Raw genomic sequence first — 22363 nt, forward strand, 5'->3', positions numbered from 1 at the left:
AGAGTTAAATCAATTTGAGAGAAGTAAAGTTTGGACATTAGTTGAAAGGCCTAGTAATAAATCTACTGTAGGTGCTAGATGAGTATTTACGAATAAGCTTGATGAAAGTGACAATATAGTGAGAAAAAAGCTAGACTTGTTGCTCAAGGCTATACTCAAGAAGAAGGCATAGACTATGATGAAACATATGCTCCCGTAGCTAGGATGGAAGTAATTAGAATGTTATTAGCATTTACATGTTTTCATGAATTTAAATTATATCAAATAGATGTTAAAAGTGCATTTTAAATGGTTTTATAAAGGAAGAAGTGTATGTGGAACAACCTCCTGGTTTTGAAGATTTAAAATTCCCAAAACATGTTCTTAAATTGACAAAAGCGCTTTATGGTTTAAAACAAGCTCTTTAGAGCTTGGTATGAAATATTGTCAAACTTTTTAATCGAAAAAGGTTTTTCCATAGGGAAGGTTGACACTACATTGTTTTTAAAGCATAAAGGTAAAGATTTATTAGTAGTTCAAATTTATGTTGATGATATAATATTTGGTTCTACTAATGATGTTCTTTGCTAAGAATTTTCTAAGCTAATGCAAAGTGAATTTGAGATGAGCATGATGGGGGAGCTCTCATTTTTCTTGGGATTCCAAATCAAGCAAAGAAAAGATGGCATCTTCATCAATCAAGCTAAGTACGTCAAAGATATGCTCAAGAAGTTTGGAATGGAAAATGGGAAACGTCATGACACTCCAATGAGCTCATCAACAAAGCTTGACATAGATGAAGGAGGTAAATGTGTGGATGTTAAATTATATAGGTCAATGATTGGTTCTTTGCTTTACCTAAATGCAAGTAGACCGGACATTATGTTTAGTGTTTGCTTATGTGCTAGATTTCAATCATACCCTAAGGAATCATATTTACTAGCTATTAAGAGAATCTTTAGATTCCTTAAGGACACTCCTAGTTTAGGACTTTGGTATCCTAGAGACTCTACCTTTAGCTTCCATGCCTTCTCTGATGCGGATTATGGAGGATGCAAATTAGATAGGAACAACACCTCCGGTACTTTCCAATTCCTTGGAAATATGTTAATTTCTTGGTTTTCAAAGAAACAAAATTGTGTAGCATTATCTACCACTGAAGCGGAATACATTTTAGCTGGTAGTTATTGTGCACAAGTTTTATGGATGAAACAACAACTTTTTGACTATGGAATTGAAGTAGGTACCATTCCTATCAAGTGTGACAATACTAGTGCTAATTGTCTCACTAAAAATCTCATCCAACACTCTAGAACTAAGCATATTGAAATTAGACATCACTTTATTAGAGACCATGTCGCTAAAGAATATGTAGTTCTAGAATTTGTTGACACTTTGCACCAATTAGTGGATATCTTTACAAAACCTTTAGACAAGGAAAGATTTTGGACACTTAGGAGAGAATTAGGTTTAACTGACCTATCTTCACTTAGTGTTTAAAATAATTTTAGCACTTTTAAGAATAAATGAAAAATGCTTATAATAATAATTTTTTATTGCATTCTTTGCTATTAGTTAGGAGGAGTTTATGTTCTTTGGTGAAAATTAATTTTATGTTCAAATATAGTTTAAGGATTAATTTGATTGATTGAACATGATTAATTTTCAATATATGAGTTGCCAATACCACTAGAGCCAATTATTTTAGCATTTTGAGTGTTTAAAACGGAGTTTTTGACATTTTTGTGCTTAATGCATTGATACACCTAACAGTGCATCGATGCATCCTTGAATGTGCATCGATACACCATGAAGGTGCATCGATGCATGCCTTGAATGTGCATCGATGCACAAGGCCATGCATCTATGCATTAGTTGGGGTTTAGGGTTTATAAGGCTTATTTTCTCATTTATTTTAAACCCTAAAAACTACACTCTTCAGCCGTACGCCTCCTCTCCCTCTCATACTCTCAAATTTTCTCCAAATCATTCGGTTTTGATCGAAAATCTTTCATAATTCAACTCCTAATTCTGCCTTTATCATCAAATCGTGCAAAACAACATCACATTCCTCTCAAATCCAAAATTTTCAAGGTTTCATTCCTAATTCTGATTCGTTAACCATGTCCAATCCCAAATGCCCTAGGACTTCGTCGAGTCATTCATCCCGACCTCCAAATCCCGTTCCTCCTCCACCAAATAGCCTATTAGGATCTTGTTTTAACATGCCTAAACGTCGTAGAGACGAATTGTTCTCTAGGTACATAAATTCTTTCCAATCTTATAGAATCCGTGAAGAGCGTATTCCTTCTCTTCAAGCCATGATAGATATGGACATTGAATACCTTCCGATTCTTAAAAATTGGAAGTTTGATAAATTGTTTTACCTCAAACCTATCGTCTATCAACAATTAGTCTGCATTTTCTACTCCAATGCAGTGTGTATTCAAAACGAAACTCAATATGGGACTATAGCCATTAGATCCTATCTTTTAGGCCAATATATTAATATTAACCCTGATACTATAGCTTTCCGTTTTGGGTTAGATGATGATGGGATATATAATGAGAATGAAAATGTGAAATATCCCTATGTTACAAACTCTAGTGTTAGTACTCTACGATCTCATCATGATCGTTTTCTTCATTTGATGATCTCTTGGTGGTTTAGACCATCCGGAGGTAGGAACTCCACTCTTCGTGCTAGGGATTTATGGTGGATGCACTGTATTAAAAATAAAATCAAAATAAATCTGCCCCCCACATTATATTCAGTCAACTAGTGGATATCATAAACATTGTTCCTTCAAAACATGTTGAAACATTGATTTATGGATGTCTTCTTAGTAACATGTTTATCAAACTCGGTCTAAACGTCTCTCTTGACAATCCTATCCCACTCCAAAATCAAATCAATATTACCTCCTTGAAGAAAGCGGATTGGAAACAAGACGAGGATACCGGTCTTTGGGTCTTTCGACCCGGTAAGCAAACTCCGAGAATGAGTTCTTCACAAACTACTCCTAACTCTTCTCATGCTCCTCCTCCTCCTCTGGCACCGACTGCTGACGATGATCCTGAGTTTCAACAACTTATGCAAGATATCGACGATCACGTACCAGACGATGAGCCTGCACCGGAACCAGCACGGCAAGAAGATCAAACGCCACCATATTTTCGATCTTTCTTAGAGTCGTTTGATCTGAGGTTTGCCTCCATAGAGTCTCAGATTATTGAGTTTCAACGGGAGATGCGTGAACGTATGGACGCGCTCACTCTTGAAGTACGAGCTCATTATCCTCCCCCTCCCGACCCTCCGATGGATTAGACCTTTTCTCCATGCTTTCTTAATATTTCAAACTTGGATTGTTTTGATGTTTCTGGATTGTTTGTTTTGGATTATTAAATGTTTGAATTTGTTATGGTTTGGATGATTGGATTTTGAATTTAATATATATATATTTGGTTTGGTTGAATTTTCTTATTTTTGCATCATTAGACATATATGACCAATTATGCCATTTCACATTTGATTATGAATATTGATTATGGAAATAATGGCTAATCTCTCTTTTGATTGTGATCTTAGCAGTTTAAGCTATATATATTTAAAATCAATTGGCTATGCTTTTCAAAACCTTGTTTAAAACATTTTTAAAGTATTTTTGATTTAACAAAAAGAGGGAGAAGTGTAAAAGTGTTAAAGGGGAGAAGTGTTATAGTAAGGGGGAGTAATTTTTCAAAATTGATTTCAAAATTTTAGAAGATCTTAAAGTAACAAAAATGTTTTGTTATATTAAAAAGGGGGAGATTGTTGAAAACATTTTGATGTTTCGATATGACAAATTAAGTTTAAATGAATTTTAAGATTTTACAAATGATTTTCTAAGAATATTTGATTTAATTAATCGAATATCAAATTATTACTCCAAGTCTTTCAAGATCAATTTCAAACCCTACTAAATGTGTAAAATTGTGTTTTATAACTATTTTTGAAACAAATTTCACAAAGTATTTTGAACCAAAATCAAGCCTAAAATATGTGATGCACCGATGCACCAATCCATGCATCGATGCACCATGGATTAAATTGAACATCGAATGCATTTTATGCATCGATGAACATACCATGCATCAATGCACTCAGTGCATTTGATGCATCGATGCACAAACCATGCATTGATGCACTCTGGCTATTTTGAAACATTGAATGCATTTTATGCACCGATGCACTAAGGGTCCAACGGTCAAAATATTTGAATTTTACACTGATGCACCATGGGTATGCATCGATGCACTGACGCTCCCAACTACTTTAATTAATTGTTTTCACACTTAAACGGCTCTATTGACTCCACTAAGCATCCCCAACGTTCAGAATCAATTGAAGGAGTATTTAAACAAGTTCTGAAGCCATTGATCAATAACAAGAAACAAAAAGAAAGAAGAATCAATAGAGAAACAAGAGAGAAAGCATCAAACATCAAGTTTGTGAAATTAAAGCCAATTTTTCCTTTCAATATTCATTTTGCTTTCAAGAACACTATTTATGCTCATTTGTAATCATCTTTGAGTGTTCTTATCTTGTTCTAAAATTTTGCAAACATATTGCCTTGTGAGGTTTTCCTTGTAAGTTTGCAAATTTGTAATCTTATCTTTGAGAAAGAGTGTTCTCAAGAATTGGGGTATATTCTTGAGGGAGTTGTAAGGTTATCTCTTTGGCCTCAAAAGAAAGAACAAATTAGTGAATTTGTTGGAAAATCCTTAATGTGGATAGCTAAGGTAGTGGACGTAGACTTTGGTTTAGAAAGTCGAACCACTCTAAATCGTTGTGCAAATCTTTTTAATTTTCTGCAAAAGCTTCCACCAAAATTTTAATTGCCAATTCACCCCCCTCTTGGCCAATTCCATCGATCGATTAACTCAACAACACCTTATATCATACTTTTCATACAACAAAACACATAACATTCACATAGAATTTATTTATGATATATCCTTTTAGTAGCCCATGTATACTTCTGAGAACTAAAGACATGTGAGTACATTGAGGTTGTGCACATATGTTGTCACCACAGCTCGTATAAATTCCCTCTAGGGGCACATAGAATTTGTCCTGAAAGACCGCGTAGAAATGTTCTGAAGGACCACATATATGTCCCGAAGGACCACTCCTTAAAGATCACATATAAATTCCAAAGGACTAAATATGTGTCCCAAAAAACCGCATATATTTCCCAAAGGATTACATATATATCCCGAAGGACCATGTAGAACCCTCGACTCGTGGCATGCCAACTATACCCCTAGCTCTCATAACACATAACATGGGCATTACTTATTGTGTCCTTTCACATATTTACATAGGCACGTAGTTCACTTACACGTAGAACATTTCCATATAATTCACCTATCACATATCACATGACTTATATCTTGTTCTTATGTCTTCTCATAGACATATATTCATATGGCTCATCACATATACGTAGCTTATATCACGTTTTCATGTATCACATATATCTTGTCATATGACTTATATCTTATGATCATATAATCACATAACTTATATTATATTCTCATATTATCACATAATCATGTATTTACATAAATCATATAGAACATACAAGAACATATCAATACATATACTCATGCATACATAACAATCATGTCAATCATAAGCTTGTATTCATTACTTCATGCACTATAATAATGGAAAATAGACTTATCGCAAGTCCAATTCCATATGATCCTATATCAAAATAAAATGCACTCACCTTAGCCTCACTAGTCCAAGTCATGCACTCACTCGTTGAGTTATCAGATACTCGCTTCCGATCGATATCTTTTCCAAATAGCTTTTACGTCTGAAGGAAGAAGAGGAAGAAGAGTTCTCTCGATATTTCTTCTTCCCATCTATATGTGTAAATATATAACACCACAATCAATTTTTAATTACTTTTTTATCAAATCACCATTTTCCCTTATATCTTTCCATCTTTACTAATCAATCCTACTCAAATAATTTCTAATTAAATCTCTGAACTTTTAACTTGTTTAAATTTGAGCACAAATTTTTCAAAATTTACATTTTAGTCACTAGCCCTGTTTTTGGGATGTTACAAATCTCCCATCCTTTATGAAAATTTGTTATCAAATTTTCACTGCACCAATAGATGAAGATATTGTCTACACATATCCTATTTATATTCTCATGTTGCCTCCTCAATTTAATTTTTCGTGTTTTCACTAATAACCTTGGCTTTCATTTCTTCAATTCTTCAACTACCCTTTTTTCTTTGTACATCCTTATCATGTCGCTTATCATATAGACAATAACATCAATTCTTATCACTCAAAATCATAAATCAATCAGTTTCCTCATCAATATCTAATTACCTTGAAATAATAACCAAACTTTTATTTCATCATCATTCAACTGCATCTTAAACTTCCTTAATACCTATAAATCATTCTTTATCTCTCTGACTACGTCTACTTGACCAAGAAACATAACCTTAAATCTTCATCATAGATGATCAAGACATACACTTTGCAAAATCAAACAATCTTTCACATCACCTGACGTACCTTTCTTACTTCTAATCAAACTTATAATATATACCTCAATATAACTTTTGACCCTAAACCCTAAACCATCATCTTCATTTCCTTATCCCATTATTTTTCCATAAATCAAGATCTCCTTATAACATAGGTCACATCTTTTCCTTCATGATCTCATACTCCTTTCATATCACTTATACTTATCACCGATTACCAATCTTTATCGCATTTTCATAACTTTAATAGTCAACACTACTTGCAAAAAAAATTATTCTTGTAAAATCCTTATTCGAATTACAATACACATATCCCTTTTTATCATCTTAGACTTTTCTATCAATCCTTAGCTTCGCTCAAACATACAAATCCTCCTCTCCTTCACTATATCACATTTACATGATCAAAATACACAACCATATCCAAATCCACATCATACATGTTTAGCTTACCCTGGCATCATCTTCTAATCCTTTAACTCTGACATACTTACTATCATATAATTTTGTTAGTCAACACCAGTTCTTTTAATCTAAAGCGCAAACCCTCATCAAACCATTCATATACATTCTTTCCAGTCGGAATTAACTCATCAATAATTTACTTAACTTATCAAACCCGCATTCTTACTCATACACGGTATTATTCCTTTGTTTCAAACTCATAAAATCTGGCTTCATTTGTCTTATAAACTTGTCACCAATGTACTTATTCTTGAACTCTTCTACAAAATTCTAACCCCATCATTTGATTTAATAACGTTCCCATGGTGAAATTTTTCCACCATTTTCTATCTTATTCACACAATAACAAAACTACTCCATATAAATTTCCGATTCACAACAGTGGAGACCCTCTAACATTATTCTAACATGTTTTCAACTTTTCAAAAACAACATTTGATCTTACAAGGCACTTCCTGAGGTGTCCGCTCTTCATCCTGTCTGGCCAGGGCAGGTGAATTGCTACCACTATCATGTCTATCACTTTTCACTTCACTTTGAAACTCTTATTATCATGCCTCTAATATAACAAAACAATCTAACTCTATTAACAAGACATCACACTCCTTACACTATCAGATCAAAAATTTTCTTTTTGTTGGAATGTACAGATTTTAAAACTCGTTTGACTTTGGTTTAATCCTAGAATCGGCTAAACCATAGCTCGAATACCATTAAATGTAATACCCCCAACCCGTATCCTACCCTGATACGAGTCCGAGATGTCACATTGATTTAACAAAACTCTTACTTTTACAAAATAGTTGAACATTTAAATTTATATTGAAAACTGAATAACTGATATTAAATACAATCAAATAGTTTTACAAAAATCGATCAGAGTATGTTCAACTAAATCTCTTATTACATGCCAACTATCCTCATTAAAATCAAATACATACAATTTATGACTTTTCTGATCTGATCTTCGAAAAGGAGAACCTGACCTGTTATAACCCTCGTTGCTCCTTAATCTTCTTGGAACCTAAGTGTGAAAAATTCACACTCTAAGTCGATGACTTAGTGAGGCATAACAACATATAATGAAAACTTAATTATCTATTAATGCATGAACACTTTATACAATGATATCACACAACATCATATAAAAATTCATAGATCCTTTCATATAACAATTACATACATGCACCCATATTATAGTCTACACTATTAACATTATCATATATTATTATCATTAATCTTTCTTTTCATTTAATCTTGTACTTAACACTTATACACCTTGTATCATACCTTTCATACATCAAAACATATAACATTCACATAGAATTTATTTATGATATATCTTTTTAGTAGCCCATGTATACTTCTGAGAGCTAAAGATATGTGAGTACATTGAGGTTGTGCACATATGCTGTCACCACGGCTCGTATAAATTCCCTCTAGGGGCACATAGAATTTTTCCCGAAAGACCGTGTAAAAATGTCCCGAAGGACCACATTTATGTCCCGAAGGACCACATAGATATCCCGAATGACGACTCCTTAAGGATCACATATAAATTCCAAAGGACTAAATATGTGTCCCGAAGAACCGCATATATGTCCCAAAGGATTACATATATATCCTGAAGGACCATGTAGAACCCTCGACTCGTGGCATGCCAACTATACCCCTAGCTCTCATAACACATAACATGGGCATTACTTATTGTGTCCTTTCACGTATTTACATAGGCACGTAGTTCACTTACGTAGAACATTTCCATATAATTCACCTATCACATATCACATGACTTATATCTTGTTCTTATGTCTTCTCATAGACATATATTCACATGGCTCATCACATATACGTAGCTTATATCACGTTTTCATGTATCACATATATCTTGTCACATGACTTATATCTTATGATCATATAATCACATAATCACATAACTTATATTATATTCTCATATTATCACATAATCATGTATTTACATAAATCATATAGCACATACAAGAACATATCAACACATATACTCATGCATACATAACAATCATGTCAATCATAAGCTTGTATTAATGACTCCATGCACTATAATCATGGAAAATAGACTTATCGCAAGTCCAATTCCATATGATCCTAAATCAAAATAAGATGCACTCACCTTAGCCTCACTAGTCCAAGTCATGCACTTATCTCTTCTTGCTCGATCTTATCTCGTTCACTTATCAGATACTCACTTTTGATCGGTATCTTTTCCAAATAGCTTTTACGACTGAAGGAAGAAGAAGAAGAAGAGTTCTCTCGATATTTTTTCTTCTCATCTACACGTGTAAATATATAGCACCACAATCAATTTTTAATTATTTTCTTGCCAAATGACCATTATACCCTTCTATCTTTCCATCTTTACTAATCAATCATACTCACATAATTTTCAATTAAATTCTTGAACTTTTAACTTGTTTTGAATTTGATCACAAAATTTACATTTTAATCACTAGTTCTGTTTTTGGGATGTTACACTGTGTTTTAAAGGTTACCACCAAATATATTTTATAAAGTGATTAATAAAGATTATATAGTATTTAAAGTTGTCGAGATATTAAACTGGTGAGGTTCAAATGTTTATGAAAATAATTTCGAGAGGGGAAGAAGAGGACAATGTTAACAAGGAAAAAGATAATTTGTGACTTTTATTAGAGTGACAAGCATTACAATGATAATCAAGAGAAGAATTATTAACATCCAAATGAAAGGAAGAAATTATTTGTGTGAACGTCGATAGAGATGGGTGACAAGTCCGTGATGCCATGTAAGGGACGTGGCAGGTGCGGAAGGGTTATGCCACTTACAGATTCTATTATTAGGTTGACCTTGAAAAAGGATGACTCCCGTCTAAAGATCCTTGTCAGCAAAGGAAGATGGTGAGGATTTAGCAGATGCATTGTTAAATTTGTAGAATTGAGAAATGGACATTAAATTAAATATAAGAAAGATTAAAATTATTGGAAATAATAGGGAGAGAAGTTAAATCAGCGTGGGTAATGGGAATTCCAAAACTATCACCAATCATTGACCAATGTAAGAATTTTGAACAAGAAGATTTTGAAGATCGATTGCAATACAGTAAGCAGGACCGTATCTGGACGGCAGCAAGGACACTTGTCCAGTGCTCAAAATTTTTTTAATGCATAGTTTTATATCAGTTACAGGAATCAATTATTTTTAAATGTCAATGTTTGTTATAATTTTTCTTAATTTAAATTATTTAATTTAGTTTAGTTTGAATTCTTTATCTTTAGGCTTTAATTACTTGTTTTTGCCTATATAAATGTACTGAATGTTAGTGAAATATAACATTGAAATTTAAAAATAATTGATTCCAAAACTTACTGAATTATACTTTCTTGTTCAGGGCTTTAACACTCGTTTTTGCCTATAATTATGTTATCTTATCATCTTGCATCAGTCACCATCCTCTTAGACTGCAAGAAAGTATAATTCTTTGTAGCAACAATCTCCCCTTCCCAAAAGGTTACCACCTGAGAAAAATCAGAAAGTAAAACACAAATGGTACAAGAGGTAAGATCAATAGAGTAGTAAGTTTTTATTGGTCATTGATTTTTTGTAATGGAGTTAACGTTGGAGACAAATAAGATAATGATTTAAACAAAAAAACAAAACGTTTCGAAAAATACTTTAGGGGACAACTCGATAAAAAATAAATAGTTTAGTGCATTTAATATATCACAAAATGAAAAAATATTTGGGAACGAAATAACATGCAAGTGTTGTCACAATCAAACCCAAATTTTCTACCATTCATTATATTTACTAAGGAAAATGGAGCTCAAGTAACAAAGGCCACACAAATTTCTTACATGGATTGACCGAAGCCCTTCACTTGGAAATTTCCTTGATGGCGTTGATGTTAGTGGCTCTCAATGTCTGTGATTTGTGTGGCAAAACTGGCGTTGAATAATTTGGTCTATCATATCTCTGATTTTAATGTGTCATAAACAGGTAGCTTAATTCAAAACTACTTCATTTTAGAGATTCCATGAACTTTCATACTGATCTCAAGCACCATTACATGACCAAGAAACAAAACAAGTAGATTATGGACATGTGTTTAGCTTTTAGATTAGCAATTCTGCTAACTCCTATGATAAGCTTAGCAACCAGCAGCGATGATGTTGGTTTCATCTACAATGGATTCCGGTCAGCTAATCTAAGCCTTGATGGCATCGCACAGTTCACTTCCAATGGACTCCTTAAGCTCACCAATGCAACCCACCAACAACAAGGCCATGCCTTCTACCCTCACCTTGTAAACTTCATGAACTCAACCAAGGGTTCTGTTTCTTCCTTCTCTACCAACTTTGTCTTCGCAATTACTTCCGAATACCCGACTATCAGCGGCCACGGAATCGCTTTCGTGATTTCACCAACCATGGGCCTTCCTGGAGCTCTTCCAAGCCAGTATCTAGGGCTCTTCAATGACACCGACAATGGCAATAGAAGAAACCACGTTGTTGCTGTAGAACTCGATACCATACAAAGTAGAGAATTTGGTGACATCAATAACAATCACGTTGGGATCGATATTAATGGTTTAAGGTCTATTGCATCTACTCCAGCTGGATATTACGAGGATGGCAGCCGTCAGCTTAGAAACCTGAGTATGATCAGTGGGAAAAGGATACAAGTTTGGGTCGAATATCATGGTCTGGAGAAGCGAATGGATGTTACTTTAGCTCCATTTAAGGTTTCCAAACCCAAGAGTCCACTTTTATCTACGCATCTTGATATTTCTTCAATCGTTAACGATGAGATGTATGTTGGTTTTTCATCCTCAACTGGCTCTATATTCTCATCTCATTATGTTTTGGGTTGGAGCTTTAAGATGAATGGTGAGGCGCAAGAGCTTACCCTGTCTCAACTTCCAAAGCTTCCTCGGCTTGGACCGAAGAAAAGATCAAGGCTTTTGACAGTTGGGTTGCCTTTGATTTTAGTGAGTATGATTTTGGTAGCAGTTTCAGGTGTAGTTTGTTTTTTGAGGAGGAAGATGAAGTTTGCTGAAGTTGTTGAAGATTGGGAGCTTGAGTATGGGCCTCGTAGGTTCAAGTTTAAAGATCTATATATTGCTACAAAAGGATTCCAGGACAAGGAGCTATTGGGTGCTGGTGGATTTGGAAGAGTCTATAGAGGTGTTCTTCCAACCAGCAAACTAGAGGTTGCAGTGAAAAGAGTCTCACATGAATCGAGACAAGGGATGAAGGAATTCGTAGCGGAAATCGTTAGTATGGGCGGTCTCCATCACCGGAATTTAGTACAAGTCCTAGGATATTGCCGGCGTAAAGGCGAGCTACTCTTGGTCTATGACTACATGCCTAATGGAAGCCTTGACAACTACTTGTATGACCAACCAAAGGTCACCCTTAATTGGGTACAAAGATTCAGAATCATCAAAGGTGTAGCATCAGGATTGTTTTATTTACATGAAGAATGGGAGCAAGTTGTGATTCACAGAGATGTCAAGGCCAGCAATGTTTTGCTTGATGATGAGTTAAATGGAAGATTGGGAGATTTCGGGCTTGCTAGATTATATGATCATGGAACTGAACCACAAACAACTCATGTTGTGGGCAGTCTTGGCTATATGGCTCCAGAGCATACTCGAACCGGGAAAGCCACACCCTGCACCGATGTGTTTGCTTTTGGGGCATTTCTGCTTGAAGTTGCCTGTGGAAGAAGGCCAATATCTCAATCTCCAACAGAAGATTTCATTTTGGTTGACTGGGTCTTTTCTTACTGGTGCAAAGGTGATATTGTGGAGGCCAAGGATCCAAATTTGGGTTCAGATTATGTGACTGAGGAAGTTGAGTTGGTTTTAAAACTCGGGTTGATCTGCTCCCACTCGGAGCCTGAAGCAAGGCCGAGCATGCGCCATGTTGTTCAGATTTTGGAAGGGGATATTCCTTTCCCGGAAATATCATCACTTGGTCTGTGTTCTAGTGGCCTAACATTTACCCATCGTGAAGGCTTCCATGATTTTGGCATGTCGTATACATCTTCCACTGACAAGAGATTCTCCCATTCATCTGCTGCGGCGTCTCAATTTTCAGGAAGTCGATGATTGTAACCTTTTCTCAAGTTTTTAATAAAGCTTAGGCTCTGTTTTATTCAAAAGTAGAGTAACCTTTTCTGCTTTTTTTTTCTGTCTTTGTTCTTCAAAAAAAAAAAGCTTAGGATAAATTACACCCATTACCACCTAACTATGGGAAGATTTCATTTTGACCCCCAATCTAACCACTAATTATTTAAGTGTTGTTAATTAAGTCCCCAGCCATTAACATTTGATAGGTGATGTGAATGTTAAAAAAATTGTTATAATTCTACATTCAGTCCTCAATATTCACACATTCTATTAATTTAGTTTTAATTTTAATTTAATTAAATAAATTTAATCTCTAATTAGGTGATGACATATGTCACTATCTAATTAAAACATATTTTTTTATTTTTAATTGATTTAATCTAATAAATTGTCACCCCCTATTAGGGGAAAATAAATTGGAGTTTATGCACGCCTAAACTACTCAACCAAGTATCATAGTTAGTAGTATATTGCTGTTAATGACAAAAGAAAATGCTAATGGAATGATTGAAAGCTGAGACTTTAAGTAAGAATGAGAGCACCTTAACAAGGCCAAATCACATATATGAATCTTTAAACATATTGTTTGAATTTTCTCAACCATATAAATTATGGTTTATGGGTATCCAAAATTCTAATAAATACCCAATTTTCGTATTTTATAAATTCAAGTATAAATTAAATATATATATATATATATTCGCTCCGTCCTATAATTTGTGTCATATATTAACTATACACATAGTTTTAAGAGATATATTTGACAAAGGAGAATGATAAAATTATCCCTAAAAAATTATTGATAGACTTATTTTAATAGGTGTAAAAGAGTGGGACATACAAGGGTAAAAAAGAAAATATAATTATTGTTGTTTGTTAACTTTTTCTAATATAACATTTTGAACGAGATAATTTTAAAAACCAAAAGAGAGACATTTAATGGAACGAAGGGAGTAATATATTATAAAAAGATAATAATATTAATTTCCGAAATTTCAAACCCTTTACCAAAGTTTCTAACCTTAATATAATTTTCTAACGGGAGAGTTGGAGAAGCTTTCCTTGTAGTGCCACTTCATATTTGTTGATTGAATCCTTTGACTCTTCTGTTTACCGAGACTTGTTTTAATTGAATGAAAAGCTTCTTTCTCATACTAAAACTCCACCCAAAAATAGTTTAAAATATTCATTCAATCACTCCATTTTTATCATATCTTATCGTTTAATTTTAATTTTTTTACTCAATTTTCAAGACATTTTTAGTCACCCAATTGTTAGTTGTATAATAGTAGTACCAAAATGTCGAGTTTTAAGAATTTTATTTATGAACTTAATCTGATATTTGGACCTTTTTTATCTTTCTCAAGTAGCAGTCCTTCTCAATCATCGTTTGGTAATTGTCGACCGTTGTTTGCGATATAATTGGTATTAAAAAATCTCATTTCTTCCCTATTTCTTCTTCACAATTCAGTTTTATTTGAAAATAATAAAATTTAAATCAAAGTTCTAACTTTTTTTGACCTCTCCTCGTTCAAATTTAAAAGAAAATACTATGATACAAATGGATCAAAGAGAATTTAAAAATGTGAGCTTTAGAGGAAAGTTCTAGGTTAACCAAAAAAATTTAAACGATGTTAAAGACTTCATTTCCGAGTAATCAAAAGAGCAAAAAAGAAATGTGAAAAAGGATGAGTGACCAAAAATGTAGTTCACCGCTATAAATAAGTGAACCAGATGGGAAAGAAAAAGTTGAAAACTCCTTTTCTAATCAAATCAGTGTCGATTGGAAGAGAAAAACATCAAGTGTTGTAACGATCAATAGATAAAGCTAAACAAAATACCACGATTTTCTTCTATACATTGTATTTACAGAGAAAGAGCTGGAACAATTGAGGTTCAGAACTTTCAGCAGACAGAGACCTGGAACATTAATTTCTTACAGGGATATTGACCAAAGTCCTTCCGTTGGAAACTTCCTTGGTGGCGTTGATGTCACTGACTCTCAATTGCGTGGGGAAACTGGCGTTGAATACTGTGGTCTAGCATATACCTGAGCTTTAACGTGCCACAAACGGTAGTTTACAGGTAACCTAAAGATCAAGCTTGCTTTGCAAATGCACATATTTTCAGTTTCAATCAGAATTTGCGACTGATTTGCCATAATCTGCTCGCTTTCAGATTATGACAATTTGTTTCACTTTCAGTTTAGCAATCCTGCTAATTCCTATGATAAGCTTAGCAGCCAGTGATGATGTTGGTTTCATTTACAATGGATTCCGATCATCTAATCTAAGCCTTGATGGCATCGCAGGTTCACCTCCAATGGACTCCTAAAACTCACTAATGAAACCAGCCAACAAACAGGCCATGCCTTCTACCCTCACCCTGTAAACTTTAAAAACTCAACCAATGGTTCCGTTTCTTCCTTCTCCACCACCTTTGTCTTCGCTATTACTTCTCAATATCTTTCTCTCAGCGGTCACGGAATCGCTTTCGTGATTTCACCAACCATGGGCCTTCCCGGAGCTCTTCCAAGCCAGTATCTTGGACTCTTCAATGAGTCCAACAATGGCAATAGAAGAAACCACGTTTTTGCCGTAGAACTCGATACCATACAAAGTAGAGAGTTTGGTGACATCAATGACAATCATGTTGGGATGATATTAACGGTTTAATGTCTATGCATCGATTCCAGCTGGATATTACGAAGATGGGAGCCGTCAGCTTAGAAACGTGAGTATGATCAGTGGGCAAAGGATACAAGTTTGGGTCGAATATCATGGACCGGAGAAGCAAATGGATGTCACTTTAGCTCCATTTAAGGTTTCTAAACCCAAGACTCCACTTTTATCTACGCATCTTGATCTTTCTTCAATCATTAACGATGAGATGTATGTTGGTTTTCCATCCTCATCTGGCTCTGTTTTCACACTTCATTATGTTTTGGGTTGGAGCTTCAAGTTGAATGGTGAGGCACAAGAGCTTACTCTGTCTCAACTTCCGAAACTTCCTCGGTTTGGACCAAAGAAAAGATCAAGACTTTTGACATTGGGTTGCCTTTGATTTTAGTGAGTGTGATTTTGGCAGCAGTTTCAGGTGTCGTTTGTTTCTTAAGGAGGAAGATGAAGTTTGCTGAAGTTGTTGAAGACTGGGAGCTTGAGTATGGGCCTCATAGATTCAAGTTCAAAGATCTATATGTTGCAACAAACGGATTCAAAGACACGGAGCTATTGGGTGAGGGAGGATTTGGAAGAGTCTATAGAGGAGTTCTTCCAACCAGTAAACTTGAAGTTGCAGTGAAAAGAGTCTCGCACGAATCGAGACAAGGGATGAAGGAATTCATAACAGAAATCGTGAGTCTCGGCTCGCTCCGTCACCGGAATTTAGTTCAACTCTTGGGGTATTGCCGGCGTAAAGGTGAGCTACTCTTGGTCTACGACTACATGCCTAATGGAAGTCTTGATAAGTACTTGTACGACCAGCCAAAGGTCACCCTTAATTGGGTACAGAGATTCAGAGTCATCAAAGGTGTATGTTATGTATGGCTCATAAAAGGTCTCGTTGTGGGGTTACGAATTATGTGGGTTGGGGGTGTGGGGGCGCAGCCCCCGCGGTACGGTACAGGGTTGATTTTGTAATTATGTACCAGGGTTTTCTATTATAAATAGAGATGTAACCTAGACCTAAAATATCATTGAATAAAAACTTCTAGCGCCGCATAGGCACCGAGGACGTAAGCACATTGCCGAACCTCGTAAAATTCTCGTGTTCTTTCGTTTTTTTTACCCGTTTTCGTCAACAATTGGTATCAGATGTCAGGAGCAAAATTCGAAGTCACGAAATTCGATGGTCAGGGTAACTTCGGATTATGGCAAACGAGGGTGAAGGATCTATTGGCGCAGCAAGGGATCTTGAAGGCTTTGCGACCTATAAAGCCGGCGTCGATGGATGAGGAAGATTGGGAAGAATTGCAGCAGCGAGCGGCAGGAACCATACGATTATGCTTGGCGGACGAGGTCATGTATCACGTCATGCATCTATCGTCTCCAGACGAAATTTGGAGGAAGTTGGAAAGTCAGTTTATGTCCAAATCATTAACGACAAACTGTATCTGAAGCAGCGGCTGTATGGGCTGAAGATGCAGGACGATCACGATTTGGCGCAACACGTGAATGTCTTCAATCAAATCGTTTCTGATCTGGCTCGGCTTGATGTGAAAATTGAGGATGAAGACAGAGCGATGATTCTGTTGTGTTCGTTACCTTCCTCTTACGAACACATGGTGACTACTCTTACATATGGGAAGAGACTATCAACGTTGAGGAGATTACTGCAGCCTTGTTGGCTCACAACCAGCGGAAGCAGAATGCAGGGGAAAGCTCTCAAGCCGATAGCTTATATGTCAAGGGTAATCGAGATCGTGGACGGCCAGAGAAGGCAGGGTCCGGAAGCGGAATTCCAGATCCAAATCCAGGGATAAGAAGACGATTCACTGTTACAAGTGCAAGGAGGCGGGACATGAAGCGAGACTGTCCGAAGTTGAAAAAACAGACCGATGAGAAGCGTGATGGCTCATCCAAGTCTGTGAACGTGGTCGAGGATGATACTTCTGATTGCAGTGAGGGTGATATGCTTTCTATTTCACGACACAATTGACAGATGCTTGGATTCTTGATTCTGGATGTTCTTATCACATCACGCCAAATAGGAATGGTTTTCGACATACAGGCCGGTTAATTCTGGTTCGGTTTATTTGGGTGATGATCGATGTTGCAATATTGTTGGTATTGGTGATGTCAGAATTAAGATGCACGATGGCTCCGTTCGGACGTTGAGTGGTGTTCGACATATCCCAGACTTGAAGAAGAATTTGATTTCCTTGGGCACTTTGCACAAGAATGGTTTTATCCTAAGGCTGACGAGGATAGGGAAACCATTCGGATTGTTAAGGAGCATTGACTGTGATGAAAGGCAAGATGACTGCAGGGAATATCTACAGATTGTTAGGGAGTACCGTTGCAGGTGGAGTTCACTCTGTTGAGTCCTGTGATGATACGACAAATTGTGGCATATGCGCCTTGCTCATCTTAGTGAACGTGGTATGGCAGAATTACACAAGAGAAACTTGTTGCATGGTGTCAAAAGCTGTAAGCTCGATTTTTGCAAGTATTGTGTTCTTGGTAAACAACTAAAGTCCGTTTCAAGACTGCGAAGCACACAACTCAAGGGATTCTTGATTATGTGCATTCTGATGTATGGGGGCCTTCCACGACATCGTCTTTGGGTGGATCTAGGTACTATGTTACTTTTATTGATGATTTTTCACGGAAAGTTTGGGTGTATTTTTTGAAACAGAAATCTGAAGTTTTTGAGAAGTTCAAGCTGTGGAAAGCTGAGGTAGAAAACCAAACAGGACGAAAAATCAAGTGTTTGCGGTCTGACATGGTACGGAGTACACAGATTCCAGTTCCTACAATTCTGTAAGGAGCATGGGATTCAGAGGCATTTACAGTGCGCAAGACACCACAACAGAATGGTGTTGCGGAACGAATGAACAGGTCGTTGAATGAAAGAGCCAGATGTTTGCGGTTGAATGCGGGGCTTCCCAAACACTTCTGGGCTGAGGCTGTTAACATGGCGTGTTACCTTATCAACAGATCGCCAAGGGCATCGCTGGCTGGGAAAGTTGCAGAAGAGGTATGGACTGGTCATGATGTTAGTTTTGATAACTTACGGATTTTTGGTTGTCCTGCTTATGTGCATGTACCTGCTGATGAGAGATCCAAACTTGATGCAAAATCGAAGGAGTGCATTTTTCTGGGTTACAAGAAAGGTGTCAAAGGATTCAAGTTCTGGGATCCAGTTGCGAAGAAAGTTGTGATTAGTAGAGATGTCGTTTTTGATGAACAGTCTATGTTGCAGCAGAAGCAAGACACGACAGTGGTAGATTTCGAGCAGTTTCCAGTTGAGAAACCAGAAACTTCTCAACCGACTTCTGGTGGTTCCACTACGGATGATTTGCAGGATTATAGTCTCGCCAGAGACAGGGTGAGACGGACGAATATAAAGCCTCCGAACAGATTGGGTTTTGAAGACTTGGTATCTTTTGCACTTACTGTTAGCAGTGATGATCCATTTACTTTTCATGATGCCGTTACTAGTCAGGAAAACGACAAGTGGATGGCAGCCATGGTTGAGGAGATGGAGTCTTTGAATCACAATCGCACATGGGAGTTAGTTCCCCTTCCTGAGGGTAAGAAGCCGATTGGTTGCAAATGGGTGTATAAGAAGAAACCAGCAGTAACAGAAAAAGAGGGGGAGAAGTTCAAGGCTCGTTTGGTAGCGAAGGGTTTTTCACAGCAGAAAGGAGTTGATTATGATGAAATCTTTTCTCCTGTGGTCAGGCACACTTCAATCCGAGCAGTACTTGCATTGGTGGCTATTGGGATTTGCATTTAGAGCAGATGGATGTTAAAACTGCTTTTTGCATGGTGATTTAGAGGAGCAGATCTACATGCGGCAACCTGAAGGTTTCACTCAACCTGGAAACGAACATTTAGTTGCAGATTGAAGAAATCTTTGTACGGGTTAAAACAGTCTCCGAGACAGTGGTATAAAACGGTTTGACTCCTATATGATCAAGATTGGCTAACCGATGTGAGTATGATTGTTGTGTCTATGTTAAGAGCCTTGATGATGGTTCTTTTATTTTTCTATTACTGTATGTTGATGATATGTTGATTGCTGCGAAGAACATGGATGATGTTATCGTTTGAAAACTTTTGAGTCAGGAATTTGATATGAAAGATTTAGGTGCTGCAAAGAAAATTCTTGGAATGGAAATTTGCAGGGACAGAGACTCAAGGAAACTGCGGCTATCTCACGGGGTTATGTTGAGAAAATGCTAGAAAGGTTTGCGATGAGCAGCGCGAAACCAGTTAGCACTCCATTGGCGAATCACTTTAAGCTCTCATCAGAACAGTGCCCTAAGACAGATAAGGAAGCTGAAAATATGGCAAAGGTTCCGTATTCTAATGCTGTTGGCTGCTTGATGTATGCGATGGTATGTACTCGTCCTGATTTAGCTCATGCTGTTAGTCAGTTTGTAAGTACATGTCTAAACCTGGTAAGCAACATTGGGAAGCAGTCAGTGGATCTTTCGGTACTTAAAGGGTACTGTGGACTGGAATTGTTTTGGAGTCAGCGGGATAACCTTTGGTTGTAGGATATGTGGATTCAGATTATGCAGGTGACTTGGATAATAGAAGATCTACGACAGGGTATGTGTTTACTCTTGGTGGAGGGCCTATTTGCTGGAAGTCTACTGTTCAATCTGTCGTGGCACTATCTACAACTGAAGCTGATACATGGCAGCGGCTGAAGCTGCAAAAAAGCTTTATGGCTTACTGGTTTAGTGAAGGAGTTGGGTGTTCAACAAGGTGGAGTTCAGTTTGCTTTGTGATAATCAAAGTGCTATTCACTTGGCTAAGAATCAGGTGTATCGTGCTAGAACTAAACATATTGATGTAAGGTTCCACAAGATCAGAGAGTTGGTGCATCTGGAGAGGAGCCCCCGCGTACGGTACAGGGTTGATTTTGTAATTATGTACCAGGGTTTTCTATTATAATAGAGATGTAACCTAGACCTAAAATATCATTGAATAAAACTTCTAGCGCCGCATAGGCACCGAGGACGTAAGCACATTGCCGAACCTCGTAAAATTCTCGTGTTCTTTCGTTTTCTTTACCCGTTTTCGTCAACAGTGTAGCATCAGGATTGCTTTATTTACATGAAGAATGGGAGCAGGTTGTGATCCACAGGGATGTTAAGGCCAGCAACGTTTTGCTTGATAGTGAATTCAATGGACGATTGGGGGATTTCGGACTTGCTAGATTATATCATGGAGCGAACCACAACAACTCATGTTGTGGGCACTTTTGGTTATCTGGCTCCAGACTTACTCGAACCGGTCGAGCCACACCGCGCACCGATGTGTTTGCTCTTGGGGCATTTCTGCTAGAAGTTGCCAGTGGAAAAAGACCAATATCACAATCTCCAACTGATGTCATATTGGTTGACTGGGTGTATTCTTGTTGGTGCAAAGGTGATGTTCTGGAGGCAAAGGATCCAAATTTGGGTTCAGATTATGTAGCAGAGGAAGTTGAGTTGGTGTTAAAACTTGGGTTGATATGCTCCCACTTGGAGCCTGAAGCAAGGCCAAGCATGCGCCAAGTGGTTCAGTTTTTAGAAGGAGATATGCCTTCTCCGGAAATATCATCACTTGGTCTCTCTTCAGGTGGGTTAACATTTGCCCCTCGTGAAGGCTTCGATGGCTTTGCCATGTCGTATACATCTTCCTTCTACAAGGGATCATCCCATTCGTCTTCTGTTGCAGCGTCTCTACTTTCAGGGGGTCGATGATTGTAAACTCAACAAACAGCATGAAGGATGTTTGCAAATATCAAATCAGTAATATGTTTTAAATTCTCTAACTAAAAACTCAAATAAAGTTTTCTTACACCATGTAAGGAATCTAAGGGAAGGAAGTGATTCTAAACTCAGGTCAAATTTTTTTTTTTTATATCATTCAACCGATATACACTACTAATAACATACACTCGTATATCATCATTCAGCACCAGTTTTCACTAAAAAGTTTGTTTGCTTTCCATCTTCTAAACCATTCAATTGATCAGATATCTAACTGTTGATATATGAGAATTAAACAGTTTAATGCATATTTTCTTCACAGTTCGACAATTTTCTATGCTATAGTTTGATAGTTAGTAGTAGACTCATATAGCAAATTAAATTACAGGTAAACAGTGGTTTAGAATTTGAACTTCAGTAACAATCTGAGTGTATGAATGCATGTTATGAAACTTGGCACTTTGTCAATGTGTAATGCGCCTCTAGCAAGTATTAGGGTTCGAGTCTCACAGACCATCCTATTTTATGAGATCTCGAGTAAGATTAATGGGGTGATCATTTAAAATTTTAAATTTTTATATAATTAAATATTTTTATCCCTTTAAAATTTATAAATTCATCTGTTAATATAAACTCTACGGTCATCCCTAAATAGGAACCTACTCTGAAAACTTATGCATGCTTGACTTTAGTAGTTACCTCTCACGTAGGATTTAAACCAACAGTCACCATTGTCAAGGTTTAATTTTTAATGCATTACACTTATAAAAATAATTT

General features: G+C 36.5%; 1 protein-coding gene and 1 pseudogene across 1 annotated transcript; both read left to right on the forward strand.

The window, feature by feature from the left end:
• Window positions 1-11063: 11063 nt before the first annotated feature.
• On the forward strand, window positions 11064-13134 carry LOC120188156 (L-type lectin-domain containing receptor kinase IV.1-like). Its single transcript, XM_039191669.1, has one exon. It carries the CDS (start codon window positions 11116-11118, stop codon window positions 13132-13134), a length of 2019 nt encoding a protein of 672 aa, XP_039047600.1. The 5' UTR covers window positions 11064-11115.
• Window positions 13135-15063: 1929 nt separating this feature from the next.
• LOC120188230 lies at window positions 15064-21710 on the forward strand (annotated as a pseudogene).
• Window positions 21711-22363: the final 653 nt, after the last annotated feature.

This window comes from Hibiscus syriacus, unplaced genomic scaffold (genome assembly GCF_006381635.1).
Source record: "Hibiscus syriacus cultivar Baekdansim isolate YM2019G1 unplaced genomic scaffold, ASM638163v2 tig00116939_pilon, whole genome shotgun sequence".
NCBI lineage: Eukaryota > Viridiplantae > Streptophyta > Magnoliopsida > Malvales > Malvaceae > Hibiscus > Hibiscus syriacus.